Source organism: Phyllostomus hastatus, unplaced genomic scaffold (genome assembly GCF_019186645.2).
Source record: "Phyllostomus hastatus isolate PE091 unplaced genomic scaffold, TTU_PhHast_1.1 phas_contig_86, whole genome shotgun sequence".
NCBI classification, from domain to species: Eukaryota; Metazoa; Chordata; class Mammalia; order Chiroptera; family Phyllostomidae; genus Phyllostomus; species Phyllostomus hastatus.
This window is the reverse complement of record NW_025333977.1, coordinates 12,378,915-12,399,449: the sequence shown is the minus strand read 5'-3', so window position 1 is coordinate 12,399,449 and position 20,535 is coordinate 12,378,915. Positions and strand designations below refer to the sequence as shown.

General features: G+C 38.6%; 1 protein-coding gene across 5 annotated transcripts in view; it reads left to right on the top strand.

Annotated features, from left to right (window-relative positions):
* VEPH1 (ventricular zone expressed PH domain containing 1) overlaps positions 1-20,535 on the top strand; it is a 209,514-nt gene that overhangs the window by 128,291 nt on the left and 60,688 nt on the right. For all 5 annotated transcript variants that reach the window (XM_045852121.1, XM_045852120.1, XM_045852117.1 and 2 more), the window contains exon 10: positions 15,721-15,860. In XM_045852121.1, the coding sequence (XP_045708077.1) occupies positions 15,721-15,860 (140 nt within the window). The remainder of the gene's footprint in view (positions 1-15,720; positions 15,861-20,535) is intronic.

Genomic DNA, 20,535 nt, shown 5'->3' with positions numbered 1-20,535 from the left:
GCTCAGGTTCCTCTCTCTAGAACTGAGGCAGACTAATTGCTGTGGTTGGAAGGTGCATTCCTTCTAGTGGTAACCTAAAATTCCCTGCAGAAGAAGTAAAAGTGTCAACAGAGTCACATAAAGATAAGTTCAATTTTAAATTAGTTTCATGATTTATGTTTTCATTGTTCTCACTTTGGGGGGGAATATTGGCTAAATTCCTGATAATATTAGTAATGTCATTAAATTTAACATAAAAATATGAACAATGTTACCATAATAAGCCTTTTCTATAATTATAAGATGTCAGTCACCAAATTAGACATGACCCTGATGTGAGGCACTCTTTGTAAGGGTTGCTGCTCCTCTGTCTGTGCCATCAGGGGACCAGGGAAGGGACCACAGGTGCTCCTATTCAGGCACATCTGCTTCACAATTAATATGATGGTTTTATTTTTAAATTTGGGCATTATAAGGACAAGGAGATAATTGCATATGACCATTTCTCAACAAGTTAAACATGGAATTACCTTATCGCCTAGCAATTCCATTCCCAGGTTATATACCAAAAAAATTGAAAACAGGTGTTCAAACAATAACACACACATAAATGTTCATAGCAGCTCTGTGCACAAAAACCAAAAGGTGAAAACAACCCAAATGTCCACTGATGAAAGCATAAATAAACAAAATGTAGCATATCCAACAATGGAATATTATACAGTCATCAAAAGGAGTGAAGTACCAATACATGCTCTGACATGGATGAACCTTGAAAACATCATGCTAAATGAAAGAAGCCAGATACAAAAAACTACATATTATATGACTCCATTTATATGAAATATCCAGAATAGGCAAAGCCATAGAAACAAAATACAGATTTGTGATTATCAGGGACTGGGGAGAGGGGAATGCAACTGCTTAATGGGTATGGGGTTTCCCTTTGGAGTAATTAAGAAATTCTAGAACTAAATAGAGATAATACAATGTCACAAATGTACTTAATGCCACTGAATTGTACACTTAGTTAAAATGATAAATTTTGCATCGTGTATTTTATAATAAAAAATATATGACTGCACATTCTGTGACAAGCTCCATACTGATAAGAAGCAGGTACTCCCTAAATAAACACAGATGTAGTGCAGTTTAGGGTAACTCCTCTGTGCTACTGGTAGCAGCAAGCACTCTGTGCTAGGCGTGATTTTAAATTTTTTACTCAACTGTGATTAAAATATCATTATTCCTAAATTAAAAACGCAGAAACTGACATAGAAGACAAAACTTGCCCCAGATTACATAATTGGCACACAGATGGTAGACCTGAGATTGGATGCCCAGGTACTGAGCCCCAGAGTCTGTACTGTGAGTTGCTGTGCTGTAGGTAGAGCTGATCTCATCCTGTGATGATAAAGCTGATGTGGTTGGGGCCTCATGTCCTGAGGTCCTCTGAAAAATGTTGATAAAATCTCAGTTCTTAAAGAATAAGCTAATTTTATTTAAATCTGTAAATAGTAAAAAAATAGTAAAATCATACTTCTATTGCCTTTATTATTTTCTTGCCTAATTATCATTTGACATACACATGCCTTGAGAGAACCACAAGAAGTACAGTTCTAAGAAAAAAGAAAAGAACAAGTACAGTGCTCTATCAGTGCAGATTTACTATGCTCTATAAGGCTCTTGGCTCTGGTCAGGGGGATTCTATGGCCATCCGCAGTCTCCAACTATTGGAACAAGAGCTACATGCGATTTCTCAAATGTCTCTCTTCCCCTCTGTCTTTCATTCCTGGGGCTAGACTTAATTAGCTAAGTGAGGTTTGGTTGAGCCATAAAGTAGGATCTTGGCAACAAGGCATGTAGGGGGTTGAGAGGCATAAAGATTATTATAAGAACAGAGAACAAGGGTAAGAAGTCATGGGTGAGAAAAAACTAACTGGAGTAGAATGCCAGCCTACTCTGGGCACAGCCATGCAGTCCCAAATCCCAGTGTCCAAGGAGTGTAGCTCACATGCACTGGATGAGCAGGGCCTCTGCATTGGCTACTCAAGAAGGGGTGGCCTATGGGAATGACACCCCCAAGACTATTGCAATGGAAAGGTTGTGTGGCTGTAAAAAGTGGCCTTGCAGACAAAGCCTAAAGTCATATCTAAAAGGATGACTTTTACAGGACAACCAGAGCTCTTGGACAGATGCAGTTCTTGGCAGCAAATGAATGTCAAAGGCATGTTTCTGGCATAGTCCATTCAAGCAGACACAGGGAAATCCAAGAACTGGGCCAGTCTCCGAGTGGGAGGGGTCTGGCAGTAGCTAGGCAGGATTCAGAGCCAGCTTTCATTCCAGTGAAGACATGGGTGGGTCCCACCAGTGGGGAGAAAGTAAGGACTGATGGTTTACTGTTCATGTATCTCCATCTCTGTTCATCCCAACCCAGACTATTTCCAGCCCAGTAACATTAGTGGTGACGAGGCTCCTGGTTAGCCACCAGGTCTGCCTCCCTTGGTTCTAGGGGCGGCTCAGTCATAGCCTGCCATAGAAGATTGCTGCTCTTGATAGGTGGCCAGGGCTATCATAGGCAATGGCAAGTTCTGTGGTATTTGTACTTGGAGCACATGACCACTTCAGCTTCCTCATAAGCATTTATAGAAACCTAGCTCATTAGCTGCTTCTTGCCTTTTTGCCATCCAAATCCTGGGAAAGACTCCTTATCATCTGTCTCACCTATTCTTTTGTTGCCACTTCTTTCAATCCAAGAGACCAGCCCAGGACTCAGTAATAATGAAGTGTTTCCTTGTAGAGTATGTTCATACAGAACAATACCAGATACAGTGTGGTGGCTCAGATAATTGTGAATTCATGAATGTGAAAGGTCCTCTCCTAGGGGCACCAGCCCAATGGTTTTCTGCTAAGAAATTTCCTTTGAGCAAGAAGCTATCACTATATATATATATAGCTTTTAAATATCTCAACCATTTTCAAACAGGCTCTGGGTCATCAATACCACCCCTCTTGGCTCTCTGATTCTCAGATTCCCCTTCACAACAGAGGGATTTCAGTGAAACAAAAATTGACAATAGAGGCCTTGTCAATGTAGAAATAGTTTATTTAATTTTATTTTAAATTTTTATTTATTGATTTTAAAGAGACAGACACACAGACAGACACACAGACATTGATTTTCATTGTTCCACCTCTTGATGCATTCATTGGTTGATTCTTGTATGTGCCCTGACCAGGGGTTGAACCAACAACCTTGGCATATTGGGACAATGCTCTAACCAACGGATCTACATCTCCAGGGCTTTACTGAATTTTAAAATGAATCCATTATGACCCAAACACATGGGAAAAACTAAATTGTGAGCTTTGCTATGCTTTAAAGTGTGTTTGAATTTCAAGATTTAAAAAAAAAAAAAAGCTTTCTGAGCTGATTCCATTGCAATTCTGTCTTATAAGAGAGAGCCTGCCACGCAATGTCACTTCTAGCTCTGGGACTTTATGACTCTTAGTTGGAGCCTGGAATCAGATTTTCCACACAAGGTAAATATTTGAGGTGCCAGAGTTTCTGGGGGCAGTAGGCCATTCCTGCCTGCTGTTGAATGAATGTTGGTTGTATTCTCACCCAAAAGTTTATGCTACTGCATGGACCATTGGGAAATAGACAGTTGAGGCAGGGATAGTTCCACTCTATTAATGCTCATGTTAGTTCTTCAATAGGCCTTTCTGTCTTCTTCTATGGGACAAAACATATATAACCAGCTATTTCAAATTTACAACTAGAAAGTTGAGGTTTTGGAAGCTGAATAACATTGCTACTCTATTTTATGATATAATTTCTGCCTAGAGAGGCAGAAATAAGAAAATAAAGGTATAAATAATTAACAACGAGTAAAAAAGTTAACTCTCTGTTGTGTTAATTATGATGACTAATGCCATTATCCCTGGATTTTAGGTTACCTAAGAATGAAGCAAGTTACACTTGAATACAACTTGAAAGATGCACTAAATAAAACTAAGGCTTTCAAAGATATATCGACCTCTGTCATGTGTAACATTAATTTATATAAAAATATTTCTATAATTATGACATTTGTTTCTACTATAGACTTTCTAGTTTCCAAAGTTAACTTGACAGAAGCAATTTGCTTTCTTGACTTATTTCCCTGATGCTATGCTACCAGTTCAGGTGGTTCCTACTGGGGAATAGTTAATACCTTGAGCTGAAATTTCATGGGTCAATCACACGGGCTTCCCTCAAGAGAGGTTTGAGCATGAATGGGAATATACCACATGACTCATCCAAGTATACTATAAAGATCAAAATCTCATTCAAAACCAAAATTATCAACAATTCTCTAAATATTGTGTAAATGAAAGTGATACACAATTTATAATAGGATTTCCTTAATTAAAATGCCTGGGTATAAATTAAATCCCTCTTTGACTTCAATGTTATTAACTGCTGTGTAACCTAAGCGTGGTAAATTACCATCACTGAGCCTCAGCTTCTCCTTCTAAACTAGAAATATGTATATCAAAGGATTGTTGTGAGCATTAAGTGGCAATACATACATAAGGACCTTAGGACAGTGTCCAATGTATAAAAAACAATCAGTTAATGTTAGCCATTTTTTCCCTATTCTGCTGCAAGAAAGTCTTCCTCTCACTTAGAACGCTTTGAATACAGCAAAATGTCAAGCCTTTCCTTAGAACTTCCTGGTGGTGTTCTCAACACATTTCTGTGCTTCTGAGACTCAAAATAACATTAGCATAAAAGTTTCACTTGCTCATGACTGGAGCATGAGGACTTGGGAGGATTTCAGAGAGACCAGGTGGATGTTACTAGATCTTCTTTCTCGCTACATCTTCTTCTGTGTCCCCAGAGAAACTTATTTCCATGGTAAAGAATTCTATGCCAGCCTGCACTTCAGGGTTATCTCTGTATTAACCTCTTTTTATAATAAAAGAAACAATTAGGTGAAAATTTCAGGACACTAAAAGACCTAGAGATTCCAAAGGTTATTATATACAGCCCCCTTTCTGTAATTAAAACAGTATTATGGCAATATTCAAGTGCTTCCACCAGGCTGAGGGATCACTCCTGTTTCCATATACAATAGTAGCAGTTGTAACAGAGACCACGATAATGATAACAGACACTACCCAAGTGCTTACTCTGTGCCAAGCACACTTCTGACAAGGAAGCTCATATCTTACATTCGCATTAACCAAGGTGACCAATTCCAATTCCTCTTGGTTTGCCTGGGACTCACCCAGGTTTAGCACTAGAAGTCTGAAGCCCCAGGCAAGCCAAGAGGCTTGGTGGCTCAAATCAACCCTCAGAAATATGTGCTGTTACTATTCCCCATTAAGTCACAGAGAGATTGTGTAACTTGCCCAAGGACATAAAGCCAGTAAGTAGGACAGTCTAGCTCTAGTGTGTGTGTGCTTAGCCACCACCCTGGAGCACCCGGGACTTTGGATGCAGTGTCAGAGCCATTGGCCCTAGAATGGCTTCTGAAGGGAGGGGTTTTTCGGTCTCTGTGTCAGGGCAGCATCCAAGATTTTCCATTAGCTGAAGGTTAATGGGCAAACCTCACTCTTCGACAGCAACGTAAACCCACAAGCTGGTACAATTCTGAACAATATTAACATAAGAAATATACAACCAATCACAGATGCACCGAGAGACACTGCATTCCACTGCGTGTGATTTGGTGTCAGCCCTCACGTGCGAAATGTCCGATACTCTTTCTCAACCGACTCCACATCCTCTCCCCTTTCCTACCTGACTCTTATTAAGACTAACTTTTCATTAGGGCAAGATTTATTTCTCCAGCTGAGCCTTCTTATTCACTGAAACTTTATTCTCTATCATTACTTTTTACCTATTGTGAGATTACAAAATTTTCCATTACAAATCAGATGTGCAGAGAAAATGAACCATTATTTTGTCTAGAACTCATCGTAAGCAACTAATCACAGGGTTGTAACGGGGGAAATTGTGAGTCCTGGTTTAAATTTAATACCAACTGATGATTCGTGTAACACATTTAAGAAACAATTTGTCATTTGGATGAAACTGTTTTCTTTTACCCTCTCCCATGCTTTGTCTCCCGAAGGTGGCATCTGGGGGCATAAGAAAGTGGGTTCTGATTCCTTGTGTTGGTAGAAGAGCATTGTGCCTGGGTTTGGGGACAAGGAGGGAGTGTCTTCTTACCTGAAGGATAATGTCCTTTGCCTGCGTGACCGCCCTCTTCCAGCTGAAGTCCAGGGTGGTGTAACTTACCATCCAGGCACTGCACACGTGGCAAGACCATGGCTCTAGTTGGCCACCCTGACTTCACTTCAGCACCCACTGTGGCCCCCTCCAGTACCAGTGTAGACTGTTCTCTCTGCAGTTCCTTGTGCTGATCTTTTTTCACCCCCATGGCGATTTCTGTGAATAGCTGTCCAGCAAGTCCCTCAAATTCTTCTCCTCTCCTCTCCATAACTGAGGCAAGGGTGACTCATGAGAGATGAACCTCGGGCCTCCCCTTGCCTGGCTCTGCAATCTGTGCTGTTAACTAAGTCAGCTGCCCTGGGCTGGTACTGTGAGCCACCTGGGAATGGATCTCCTCCCTAAGGGTCACATTGCCCTCAGTGTTATTATAACTGGTCTAATGTGCTCCCCCTCCCCAAGTCCAAAGATGGGGAAGTTAGGAGCTATTTCTAATGGCTTCACACTTGTCTCTTTCCTTCTCTTTACAGCCACCCCCACCAGAGCTCAAAAGTTTTCTCTTTTACTTCTCCCATGTTACGTTCTTCTTTCCACCAACCTTGGAACTGACCTGGCTGCCTACCCCTCTACACCACAGGTCTATAATGTTAAGTCCTCCATGCTCAGGGGTTGATAGACTAAAGGAAGATAAAGAAACTGGGACTATCCTTCCTCAAGGCAAAAGCTTTGCTTGCAAGGCTGTTGTCATGCTGCATAATCCAACCCTGGTATTTAAATTCTATCTTACCTTGGTCCTTCTCCTTGTACTGCTAAACTACCTAATGTTCAGCCCATCACCACGTGCCCACTGACTGCCAAGGAGATGGAGGCTCAAGTGGATTAGGGCAAAAGTGGTGAAATCAGAAATGCAAAAGGAGAAAAATACATTTGAAACTTTTTAAATATTAGCCTCAATTACAGATAAGGTAAGTTAGTGAGACATTATTTAAATATCAACTTTTTCACTATGCTTAATTTTTTCTTTTTAGGTTATACATGTAACATATGAATTTAATCCCATAAGGAGAGAATTAAATAATGCAGAAATATCTGAAATAAAATGTGCCTGCTCCCCATGCCCAGTCTCACTTCTCAACCCAGAATAATTACTGTCAGTGGTTGACCTACAGCTGTACAGACCTTTTCCCCACACCCTTATATAAATACGAGGTCTGTCTAGAAGGTATCCAGCCCAGGTATCCAACAGGCTGCATGAGCGAGCATGTTGTCATGATGAGCTGCCAATCATCAGTTGCCCATAGCTGCAGCCTTCTGAAGCATCTGTATAGTTTCCATGGTGGAATATTCAAGCTTAACGCAAAATCAATGCAGATTTGTTGCTTTACTTGCTCAGTCATTTTGAATGCAACAACCACACAGAACACAGGCTCACTCAATGGCGTCTACTGCCCCCACTGACTAGTACAGTGAAGTTATCATTGTTCACACATGAGTCTTCCAGGCTGCTCTCCTTGGGTGTCAGGTTAAATCAATGTCATGCAAACCATTCTTGTTGTATTAACAATGGCTGGACTTTTTCCAGACAGACCTCGTATACGTGTTCATATACCAATACATAATTTTGACTCGCATTTCCAAATAATAAGACATGGTACACCTATGGTTTGCACATTTCTGACTATACAATTACCAAATTTCCCTCTGCTTTTCAGAATTTTATTTGCATTATTAAAGTAATCGCTTATAAAATAACGATGTCATTTTCCGATGATTCAAAACAAAAGCATCTGCATGCTTGTTTAACAATCGCCTGAAATTTTTCCCATGAATGGGAAAAGGAGCACAGTGCTTTTGCTCGGGGTGAGGATGTTGCATGCATGTGTGTGTGATATGGCCAGGGGCCAACGGGCTGCTCAGAAGGGACCGTGTATTTCTCAACCAGTAATGTCGTAAATAGTACTGAGAGAAAACAAGACAGTCTTTTTTCTCATTGCCCTCCTGCCCTAATTGCTTCATCAAATGAGAAATTTGGTAGTTTTTCCTTAAACACACATTGATTCAACAACTCACATTTCTGGGAACCTACAGCAGAACTGAGCCCCGGAAATATCAAAATGATTAAAGCCATGTCTATTCTTGAAGACTTGTTTGATATGACTTCAAACAGTCATTTCAGAAAATCATCTTTACTTTTGATAATCTTAATTTTTTTAACCCTGGAATTTCTTTTATTCTGTTTCCTACATCAAAGTTAATGAGATAATTTTTTTAGAACTCCTAAACTTCAATTCGAGAATGACCATATAATTTTAGTCTAAGGCAAAAATATGTTTTACAGTTCATGTGGAATTAAAACTTAATAAGTGGTTCACACTGGTTTGTGATGCCTTCCTCCATTTTTCAGGCAAAATCAAAAGTATTGTACTCCTATTATGTTTTACCAGTAATAAAGTATTTTAAAGGAAAAAAGTATTTTAGAGCGATAAGCTTGTTCCACATTTTTCCCCAAATTGTAACTTACAGTTGACTTCAAAAACATGTTTTATTTTACCTACTTTGGAAAAGATATCATCAGACAAATTACCAGTTTCATTTCCTCCTACTTTTTTTCTGTCTAATTTAGGATATTTATACAGTTAAGTGGCAGTGTTATTTATTCATTCTGGGTCAGTATTTTGAATTCCATGTCTTTGAAATACATCAAAGAAGAATTAAATGGAAGATGGAAGAAATGGCTTCAGTGGTTCCTGTCTGGCTAGTGTGGAGCAGAAGGCGGAAATCTCCCCTAGCAGACCCTGCTGCCATCTGTCCCATATGGGGTGCTGGGAGCGAGTCCTGGGAGCCCTGGGCAAACGCCCAGCCCTGCTTTGAGCAGTCATCACAAACACCTTTCTCCATGTGCCTCGATAGCCCCTCATCAAATCACAGAATTTCAGAACCAAAAAGTACATTCTAATGTGGCAGTTCCTCAAAAACATTAAATGTAGAATATGATCTGGCAATCCCACTTCCAAGCATATACCCAAAAGAATTGAAGTCAGAAACTAAAAGAGCTATTTGCACACCTGTGTTCATAGCAGCATTATTCACAAGAGCCAAAGGTAGAAACAACAGAAATGTCCATGACAAATGGATGGATGGGTAAACAAAATGTAGGGTATACACACAATGGAAATTACTCAGCCTCAAAGAGGAATGAGATTCTGATATATCCTACAACACAGATGAAACTTAAAGACACGATGCTAAGTGAAATAAGCCAGACACAAAAGATTAAATATTGCATGATTCCACTTATCTGAGGTACTTAAAGAGTGTTCAAATTCATTGACAGAAAATAGATTGGTGGTTGCCAGGGGATAGGGGAAGAGGGAGTTTGAGAGTTATAATTTAATGTGTACAGAGTTTGAGTTGGGGATGATGAAAAGTTTTGGAGATGGATGGTGGTCATGATTGTATAACAATTTGAATGTATTTAATAACATTGAACTGTATACCTAAAAATGGCTAAAATGATAAATTTCATGTTATATTTATTTTAACCACAGTAAAAAAAAATCCTTACTCTCGTGGAGCTTACAATCTAAAGAGAAAGAGATAATAAGCAAATAAAATTTGTAAAAGTACATTCTAGGCCAGCTTTTAGCCCACCCCATTTCACAGATAAGAAGCAGGAAGACAGAGAGAAGAGAGAGCAGTCTACCCACTCCGCCCCTGGGTGCCTGACGCCTGGGCCAAAGATGTTTCCAGTGAACCACACTTGCTTTCTGAGGTGCTTCGATAACCTTTGTGTTCTAATCCATTTGAAGGAGAATGAGCTATGGAACCTGGATTCAAATTCCAGCCCATTTGCTTCCTGGAAGTTTAATACTGAGATTTCCCACTCAATAAAACAAGGAGAGCAAGACCTGCTTCATAAGGGTTCAGCGTAATTTTTTACCCCCACACCTACGAATAGAGTGAAGAGTCATAAAATTAGCTCCCTTCCTGCTAAGTCCTCCAAATGCCTTCTCTGAATTTGTTGCTTCTTTACATGTTCAATGTGTGAATACCGTCAGTCCAGCACTTTCAGCAAAACATTCCTGTTTGAATTGAAATTCGGTTTGGATGAGGAGAAGAATGGCTTAGTTGAAAAACCTAGGAATCAAGCCAGATACATTTCTGTGACCCTTATTTAGCGGGAGGAGTACTTTCACAGTGTCAGTTTGGTAAATAATTCAAAACAAGAGCTCACATTCTTTTTTCCAAAAAATAAAGCCAACTCTTTGGTATTTCTACTAGCTATAAAAAAAACCAAAGCTATAATCTATTTTTATTCTTGAAAGGCACTGATCTCTAAATAAAAAGTGTATGATAGCATAGATTATATATAACTGACCGCCCTGTGAGATGAGTTATGTGTCTCTGCTCCCAAGAAGAATGGTGTATTTCTCAGATCCTATGTAAATAAGTAGAAAAATATACACAGTTATCAACTGATAGCAGAGCATCACGGGCCGTGAAAGTTAACACCACAGCCCTCCCTTTACCTAATTCCACAGCTTTCTTCACCTCGAAGGCACTCTGAGCCTACTCATTTCGGTTATTTCTTCTGGGCTCCAACCCCCCCCACACTTTCTCCTACCATATTTAAGGATAAAAAGAGCCAATTGTTCCCATTTCACAAAGGCCTATAAAAAGCTTCTCTTTATAGATTTGCTAGGGCTCCTTAGACATAAAAAGATTTGTCCTATTACCAGGTTAGTGAATTTTGCTGACTATATAGTAATTGCATAAAAATTAATGTCTTGGGTTATTTTACTCAGGCTGAACAACTTATGTGGTCTTGTTAAAAACAGACAATTTATTTTGGATTTTCCATCCCATCCTCACAGAAATTACAGGCATGTTCCAGTCCATTAGACAATGTGACTGTGGAGGAGGTAGTATCACTTTGTGAAAAAACATAGGTCTTACATTTTGATGAACTTGAGTCCAAATTCTGGTTCTGCATCTTACTTCCATTAAGTCACTTAACTCTCTGGCCATTTAACCTCTTAATTGAAAATAGAGATAATAATAGATAATGATGAGGATAAAATGATAATTATATAAAACTTCTAACAGAGTGATGGGTATAAATGTAAACACTAATATTAGTTATTCCACACATCAACTTTCTCTAACATTTTAAGTAATTCACACATATATTTAAGCTAAAATCTTACTTTTGTTTTTGACTATGATTTTGCTTAATTAAGAGTTTTCACTGGAGTTTTAAAATATTATTATAAAATTATAACTCCTTTCTGAAACCTCATGATTTAAGATTTTTTTTCTAATTTTAGAATGTCTCCCAAAATGTTAATTGGCATACTCTCAACATTCCTCATGTTTTGGTTTCTTTTAGCATTTTACAACCATGAAACAATACAGAAGTTTTTTTTGTTGTTGTTATTGTTTTTACCAAGATCACAGCATAATAGGCATCTGGAATACAACTAAAATACAAGTGGCCGAACTAAAAAACAATGTTCACATTAATAAATAGCTGTATCTTTCATGCTAGATATGACCATGTGGAGTATATAGATCAAAATGAAATAAAATTTCAAAACCCAAATTAATAGTATTCGATTATTTTCATGAGAATATCCTACTGTTTTTATCTTTGTCACTCCAGAAGGAACCAGGGAGAGTGTAATAAAATGTTATTAGTATGTTTTGAAGGAAGCCTCTCTATGCCAAGCACCGCTATGGTAGATGCTAAATACACAAAGATTCTTTAAAAAGAGAGGAGAGAGAGGGCAAAGAAAGGGAAGAGAAGAAGACATTAAGGGAAGGTAGGAAGGAGACAAAGAGATAGAGAGAGAGGGGAAGAGAAATTCTGCCTTCTGCAGTGCACAGAGATAAAAATACTAACAGAAAGGGAGCCGGGCTTCTCCCTGTTGATGTGGGATTTATAAATAAGCAAGGCTAAAACTACCCACATGGTAAAGAATTAGAATTGAAGTCATCAGTGTGAACTTCTGTTCACAGTTCATCAATATGAACTATGCAACAGATAGTTGCACATAGAAAAATGTGTCCGTACAAGTATTAGTGTACGCATATGATTTCCTGGCTCTGTTATCTGAGAGGGCCAAGGAGCAGTGACACTCCAGTAGCAGCAGGCATACCTAGCACCGAGATCTTGGTTTCCAGTACCTCTCCAATAGAAGGAGAGCTCCTCGGAGAAACAGCTGATCCTAAGACAGAGTCAGGAAACATGCAAAATGAGACAGGATCATTTTAAATCCAGGAAAAATAAATAAGTACTCAAAAAAAAATTATACCCCACACACACAATGAGGGGGGGCACATCACATGGACACAGGAGTCAACTGAAAGAACCACTGATGGCCAAAGCCAGAACAATGAGAGTGAAAAGAAATAAATGAAATAGTATTGAATTTTGTAATAAGTACCCATATGTACATACTGATAGAACAGTTAATGAAATCATTTGAATGAAATAGCTGGAGGAGGAAGAGACAAATATGTGCAAAAGTCCACATAATTTATGCAGCTATTCTTCCCTAAAGAAGGTGAAGTAAACTCCCCACTCCTTAAGTGTGGGCTGCACGTGGTGACTTCCTGTCAGAGAGTACACTGGGCAAAGTTGGGGGAAAGGAGTAAGTTTACAGTGGAGAAACAGGTAAACACTACCTCAGCCAGGTGATCAAGATCAACATCAATACTCATAAGTCAAGTTAATGAAATGTCCCCTTACCTCTGTGGTTTTCCTCCCAAAACTACATTATTTCATGGACTTAAAATAATTTTATGTAGATACTGTCAGTGATTGTTCTCCCATCTGATCTTCTCTCACTTCCCATCAGTCCAAAAAAAGGCAAAAAACAACCCTTTGGGTATCAATTGTATGAGTAAACCAAATCTTAATTACCCATATGTACTAAATTTACTACCTGGAATTACCCTGAACACTCACGCCTTGTGTGATTTTTTTAGGGTGTTCCCTACACTTAAAATGCTTGTCTTCCTCACACTTTTTCTAAGTTTAAAATCATGGTCATCTTTTAGGGTTCACCTCAGATGTCTCCTCCTCAATGTAATAAGTTGCTCATTTCTCTGAGTGGTCGTTAGAGTGTGCCCCTCATAATCTCATGGACTTAAAACAATTTTTTATAAATGTTATTTCTTGATGTTTATAAATAATGTTGTTTATAGGCATTTCTCCTATTGGGCTGTAAGCTTCTTACAAGTAGGCTCCACATCATGGCCCGGCTTGCTCTCACACGGTTTCTGACATTCATTCATTTATTCAACAACCATTTATTGCTGCTTACCATTCACTACCATTAAATGAACAGGAGGGATAAAATTACAGAGAAAAAGTAACAACTAAATGTTAATACCATGGGGGAAACGTTTCAAGCCAGGAAAGCTCTGGGAAAAAAATGAGAAGAAAAATATTGATACAGGTCAGCTTTACTAAAAGTATTAACAGAAACCTTCTATCACAGAACTGACTTATTTTTCCAGCCAGTGTGTATGCTTCTAAGTTAAAGGTCTCTCCTCTACCCGCTTGGCAATTTAATGTGACCTGGGACCCCTGTGGTTTGTGTATAGAAAGCTGGTAGACCAGGGTGAGTAAATAAATCAAAGCAATGTTCATCTTCAAAAGAAAACATGAATGCTCAGTAAGAATTCAGTGAAGGAAATAGACAAAAACTTTTTTTCATGGCAGAGACCTGAAATCCAGCTTGCAACTGATGCGCCACTGCATTGGGTTCTTAGAAAAGAACTCTGCTTTGAAACTTTCTACTAAAGCAAAACATGTTGCTATCTCGATGTCAACATACATTAGGTTTATTTCAAATATCATTTTTGGGATGCTCTTATGATAGACTTGGTTTCTTATTTCTCTGGTATAGAATAATTTAAATTCCATTTTTCAGAGCATCAGTGTCAAAATATATTTCTTATTACCCTTGTTAAACAATTTCTGATTGGGCGTTTTTAAGCCAATACTATGCTGCATTCTATTTTGATGTCTGCTTGCCTTCCTTCCTCCCTTCCTCCCTTCCTCCCTTCCTCCCTTCCTCCCTTCCTTCCTTTTCTTTATTTCTCAGAGCCAGGCTTCCTGGCCTTTTCCACTGAACCTTCAAATTCTCTTTACATCTCATGATCCATTCATGCCCAGAATGCAGGAATAATTTCTTGTTTTAAACAAGGATATCAAATGCTCAACCCAAGATTTGTTTAATTTCCCAAAACAATTAACTTCCTGAAAACTAGCTGTCTTTCATACCAAAGTTTCAGAATCACAAAAAGCTGTTAATATTATTAAGATTTCATTGGCCACTCTACTTGAAAGCTTCCAAACTCTTCCTGAAACACTTGTTATGTCTTCACACCTGACCCCTGATATGCACAATCAGGGACTGACTCTTTCACCTTATTAGCGTCCCTATACACTTTTCACAAACTCTGATCCACTTCCATTTTTAACAGTAGGGCATAGTGAATCTATTAATCTTCAAAATGTTTCATGTAAAATGTCATATGAATTCCACAAGAAATACTCCATGAACAACAGATTCTAAGATCCCCAGTATGGTAGTGCCTAAAGCATTCCAACATGGCATCAGCCTAGCTGGGTTCCCATCCTGCCTCTGCCACAGATTAGGCAGCCTTCAGCAATATTTCCTGGACCCCTGAGCATCATTCATTCATCCCGATATTCCCTGTGGAACACGTATTATGTGTCATGTACCAAGGTCACGGTGCTGAGCGAGGCAGTCAGAGTGGTTCACTAAGGTGACCCTCAAAAGGGCTAAGTTCCTTCATCTTTCAAACTAGAAATAATTATGCCCATCCTGTAGGACTTAAAGATTAAATGGCTCCTCCTACCTAGAACTTCTCACCACTTCCGCTCTACTTCACCACCACCACCTTCCCCCACTTTCTTGTCCCTGAAAGATGACCTCATTAAGCTTCCCTACTGAAGCTCTTCAAGATGAAATGACCTTTTCAAATCAGACCAGGCCACTCCACAGGAAGCCACACCTCTGGTGAGAGTTATTCTGGAAGCTGTCTGTGTGGCCCCTGCACAGGCAAGTGAATAGTGTCCCTGGTTCATGACATACCATCCACCATCTAAAAGACATCTGGGTTTCCTCCACCCATTTGCTTATTCTTCCCAGATTATCATTTCCAGGTGCCCAACTGGAAAGAAATGGCAGTATCTCCCGTTTGATTCGAGAGAGATTTCTCTCTTCCATGTGAGTTTCCTTGGAGATTCCTCATGCATTGTTAATTATCAAAAAACTGCATAAACAAATTTTAAAAAGCATCCACATTTAAATTTACATTCCATGAAACGGAGCCACTCCAAAATACACAGTTGTTTGGAGGTATTAGTTGACAGACTGAAAACTGAGGAATGTATCTCTAAAACTGTGTGTGTGTGTTGAAATATCAAGTGTAACTCGGAGAAGAATTGAATGTTCAACACTATGTGTATTTGTTTCTAGACTCCGTTAGAAGCTGTGTAGCCAAGCTGTTCTTCACCTGCTCTCTGAAGGGCCATTACTGCCTGTACAGTAAGTCCAGCTTCATTCTCATCAGCCCAGAGCCTCAGCCGTGGATCCAGATCATGTTTCTGTTCCAGCAGGTGTGTATGATTTAAGTTCATCGTGGCCCCTTAGTGTGTCATGCGGTATGAGTTCATAAGCATTTTTACTGAATTATCTCCTTTGACCAAACTTGGTATGGAGGTAACAGCAATACATACACATTTCATCACTAATTTTTAATAAGGATTTTTTATATTTTAGAATATGTTCCTTATAAGAAGTCCTGATTTACTAATCAGGAAGCCAACCCTAATAATATCTATTAAAAAGAGAGAATGAAAGGGAATATACTTTTTGCTAAACAAATAAAAAAAGTTATTTGGGGAAATGGCTTTCATTATGTAGAGCTAGCTTTTATTTATAGTCTTCCAATCTCCAGTTAATTTGTATGTCAATACATCCTTTATGACATTTTAAAATACTGCAATTGCTACTTTTTCCACAAAGTATGTGTATATAGGCAAAATTACATAATGAGGAACTTTCAACTTAACAATAAAAGATTTGATGCAGATTGCTGGGGGGGAGAGTATAAGGGGTCTAAATAGTAACAGGAAAAATATACAATAAAGATTAAATACAAAATTTGATGCAAATATTTTAGCATCAGAAGAGATTCTTATTTGGAAGTATTTATCTTAAGTGCATTAAGTTTTTACATAAAACTTGTTTATAGAATATAAAATGTTAGTAATAGATGAGATCTTAGACATCATTTTTACAGATAAGAAAACTGAAGGGCAGAATTCAGACCATCTGTCTCCTGATCTAGTCACCTCTTGACTGTTGCAAATGTGTTAAAAAATAAAATAAAATGAGTGGATGCAGGCAGGTAAGGTAAGACAGGGGGTTATTGGAAAGGAACAGAATTCAAATGTTATAAGATGATTAACAATTAGGCCAAGTAGTAAGATCGTTTATTTCCTTACGTTAATAAAATATTTTTATAATAGCCCCTACAAAAGTCACCAACCAAATAATTGTATTTTTATAAATAAAGTCAGCTGAATATATCATAAAATGGAACAACAGTAATTAAGAAAAGAGACAGCTTAGACGTGCCTTAAGACTTAAGACTACCATCTTTTTCTATTAGACTTACTAATATTGTAGAGAGAACAACTCACATTTTGATGTGAATCAAACTACATTGGAATACAAAAAAACAAAACAAAACAAAACAAAACCCAGCACTGATTTTTCTTCCATTTCTTAAAAGAATGACCTTATTTTTCTTTACTTACTTTATTTACAGTTTTCAAATTGTTTCATCAGTGATTTTATACTTGGTTTGATCTTTGGCTTTGTTTTTAACAGTTGTCAGTTTCCTGAAAACAAATCAAGGAAACTTGCTTTTATTTTTGCCCCTTTACCTTATTTTATTGACTTAGTCTGGTTCTTTGTCTTTCTCTGTAAGCAAAATCACCAAAAATCATGTTTATACTGCTTTTCTCCTTTGCTCATTTTACTGTAATGATTCCTTTTGTTTCCACACCTTTAATATTGTGTGATCTGGATAAGCTTCGACCTCACACTATCAACAAAAGATTTGAATAAAAATCAAATCTTTGATTTGATAATTATAAACCCAACGTTGTGTGCTGGGCCAGACGCTCTTCTCTGTCAATGTAACGCATTCATGGAGCTCTCGAATTCATTCATTTCAGCTTAATTGCTCCTTTGGATTGGTGATTAATAAAATCAGGCTCTGCTTTTCTTTAAATAAAAAATCATGTGCTTATAAGTTTCTGATAACAATCAAGAAATTCCAAGGTATGTCCACATTATAGTTGCATAATCAATTTAACTATTACTGGCTCTTGGCCTTTTTTAATCTGTGGACCACTTATTCAGAGTATAAAATTCTTTTTTTTTTTTAAGATTTTATTTATTTATTTTTAGGGAGGGAGAGAGAGAGAGAGAGAGAGAGAGAGAGAGAGAGAGAGAGAGAGAGAGAGACATCAATGTGTGGTTGCTGGGGGTTATGGCCTGCAACCCAGGCATGTGCCCTGGCTGGGAATTGAACCTGGGACACTTTGGTTCCCAGCCCGCGCTCAATCCACTGAGCTACGCCAGCCAGGGCCAGAGTATAAAATTCTTCACCTTTCCCCACTCTGTACAAAAAACAGCTCATCTTAATGATAATAATGATGTATTTCTGGAAAAAAATGTATTAATTTTTATTTACTAAATACAAACATTTCATATACAAACTACCAAGAGATTCTCATAAGTAAATGCTTAAATATCACTGTGATAGAAAATAGGATTTTATAAGCCAGTATCATTATTTTATCATACCTCAATCTAAAATATACTATCTATGGTTTTATATGTATATAAATAATATTTTATTCCCTTTATGTTCTATGGTTTTTTAAATATATCTTATTGATTATACTATTACAGTTGTCCCATTTTCCCCCTTCACTCCCCTCTGCCCTGCACGCCCCCTCCCATCCACATTCCCCACTTTAGTTCATGTCCATGGGTCATACATATAAGTTCTTTGGCTTCTACATTTCCTATACTATTCTTAACTTCCCCTGTCTATTTTCTACCTACCATCTATGCTACTTATTTTCCATACCTTTTCCCCCTCTCTCCTCCTCCCACTCCCCTGTTGCTAACCCTCCATGTGATCTCCATTTCTGTGATTCTGTTCCTGTTCTAGTTGTTTGCTTTTGTTTTTGTTTTAGGTGTGGTTGTTAATAGCTATGAGTTTGTTGTCCTTTTACTGTTCATACTTTTTATCTTCTTTTTCTTAGATAAGTCCCTTTAACATTCCATGTAATAAGGGCTTGGTGATGATGAACTCCTTTAACTTGACCTTATCTGAGAAACACTTTATCTGCCCGTCCATTCTAAATGAAAGCTTTGCTGGATAGAGCAATCTTGGATGTAGGTCCTCGCCTTTCATGACTTGGAATATTTCTTTCCAGCCCCTTCTTTCCTATAAGATCTCTTTTGAGAAATCAGCTGATAGTCTTATGGGAACTTCTTTGTAGGTAACTGTCTCCTTTTCTCTTGCTGCTTCTAGGATTCTGTCCTTCATTTTTACCTTGGCTAATGTAATTATGATGTGCCTTGGTGTGTTCCTCCTTGGGTCCAACTTCTTTGGGACTCTCTGAGCTTCCTGGACTTCCTGAAAGTCTATTTCCTTTGCCAGATTGGGGAAGTTCTCCTTTATTATTTGTTCAAATAACTGTTCCACTTGTTGCTCTTCCTCTTCTCCTTCTGGCACCCCTATGACTAGGATGTTGGAACGTTTAAAGATGTCCTGGAGGTTCCTAAGCCTCTCCTCATTGTTTGAATTCTTGTTTCTTCATTCTTTTCTGGTTGGATATTTCTTTCTTCCTTCTGGTCCACTCCATTGATTTGAGTCCCAGTTTCCTTCCCATCGCTATTGGTTCCCTGTACATTTTCCTTGATTTCACTTAGAGTAGCCTTCATTTTTTCATCTAATTTGCGATCAAATTCAACCAATTTTGTGAGCAACCTGATTACCAGTGTTTTGAACTGTGCATCTGATAGGTTAGCTATCTCTTCATTGCTTAGTTGTATTGTTTCTGGAGCTTTGATCTGTTCTTTCATTGGGCCATTTTTTTGTTGTTCAGCGCACCTGTTACGTAGTAAGGGGCAGATCCTTAGGTGTTCACCAGGGCAGGGCAACCCAATCGCTGTGTTGTGCCACTGTCTGTGGGGAAGGGGTCCAAGAGGGAACAATGGTGGTTGCTCTGCTCTCTGCCAGTTTCAGTCACTTCCCCCACTTCCCACAAGCAAAGTGGGCCCTTCTGGTGCTGATTCCCAGGTGGGTGTGTTTGTGTATGCTCTAGGACCCTGTGGGTCTCTCCAACAAACTCTCCTGTGAGGCTTGGAGTTTCTCCCCGCCCACCCACAGCCCTGCCTCAACCCCCACAGGTGTCTTCAATCAGTGGTTTGAGGTTTTATTTCCCCAAGCTGGGGCTCTGGGTTGTGCAGTCCATCCCACTCCCCAGTTGTTTCTCCTGGTTTATCTGCACGTGAATGTGGGACCACCCAGTCCACCATCTGCCGCCTCGCTGGGTCCTCCCACTGTGGCTTTTCCATGAGTCCTCGCTGCCTGGCTGCCCATCTCTGCCCCTCCTGCAGGTCTGAATGAATGTGCCTTCTTTAACTCCTTGGTTGTCAGACTTCCATACGGTTCAATTTTCTGTCAGTTCTGGTTGTTTTCTGTTTTTAAATTGTTGTCCTTCTTTTGGTTGTGTGAGGAGGCACAGTGTGTCTACCTACGCCTCCATCTTGGCCAGAAGTTGAATATGTTCTATGTTTTTATAAAATTGTTCCCTTGACTTCAAATGCTTCTCACATTTTTAGGTATAACATCAAAACATGTAAGTAAATATTAAACACAGAATTGATTAGTAAATATACAAATACAATTTAAATCTTCGAAAATTTTATTTTCATTAGCTTGAGTGAAATATATATAAATGTGATTTTCTTTACATTAATGATTTTATTACCTAAAATTTAGAAGATCTTAAAGCTCTAGGAATATTCACTCATTATATATTTCAGGATTAAAAGTGTTTTTATTCCCCACATACCCACTCATACTGTTCATGTTCAAGTATGTGCAAAATGAACACTCAATTGTTTAATTTCCAGTGTTATAATCAACTCTGATATTTGTGCTTCAGATTTAACTCTATACCTTAATTCTCAGAGCTT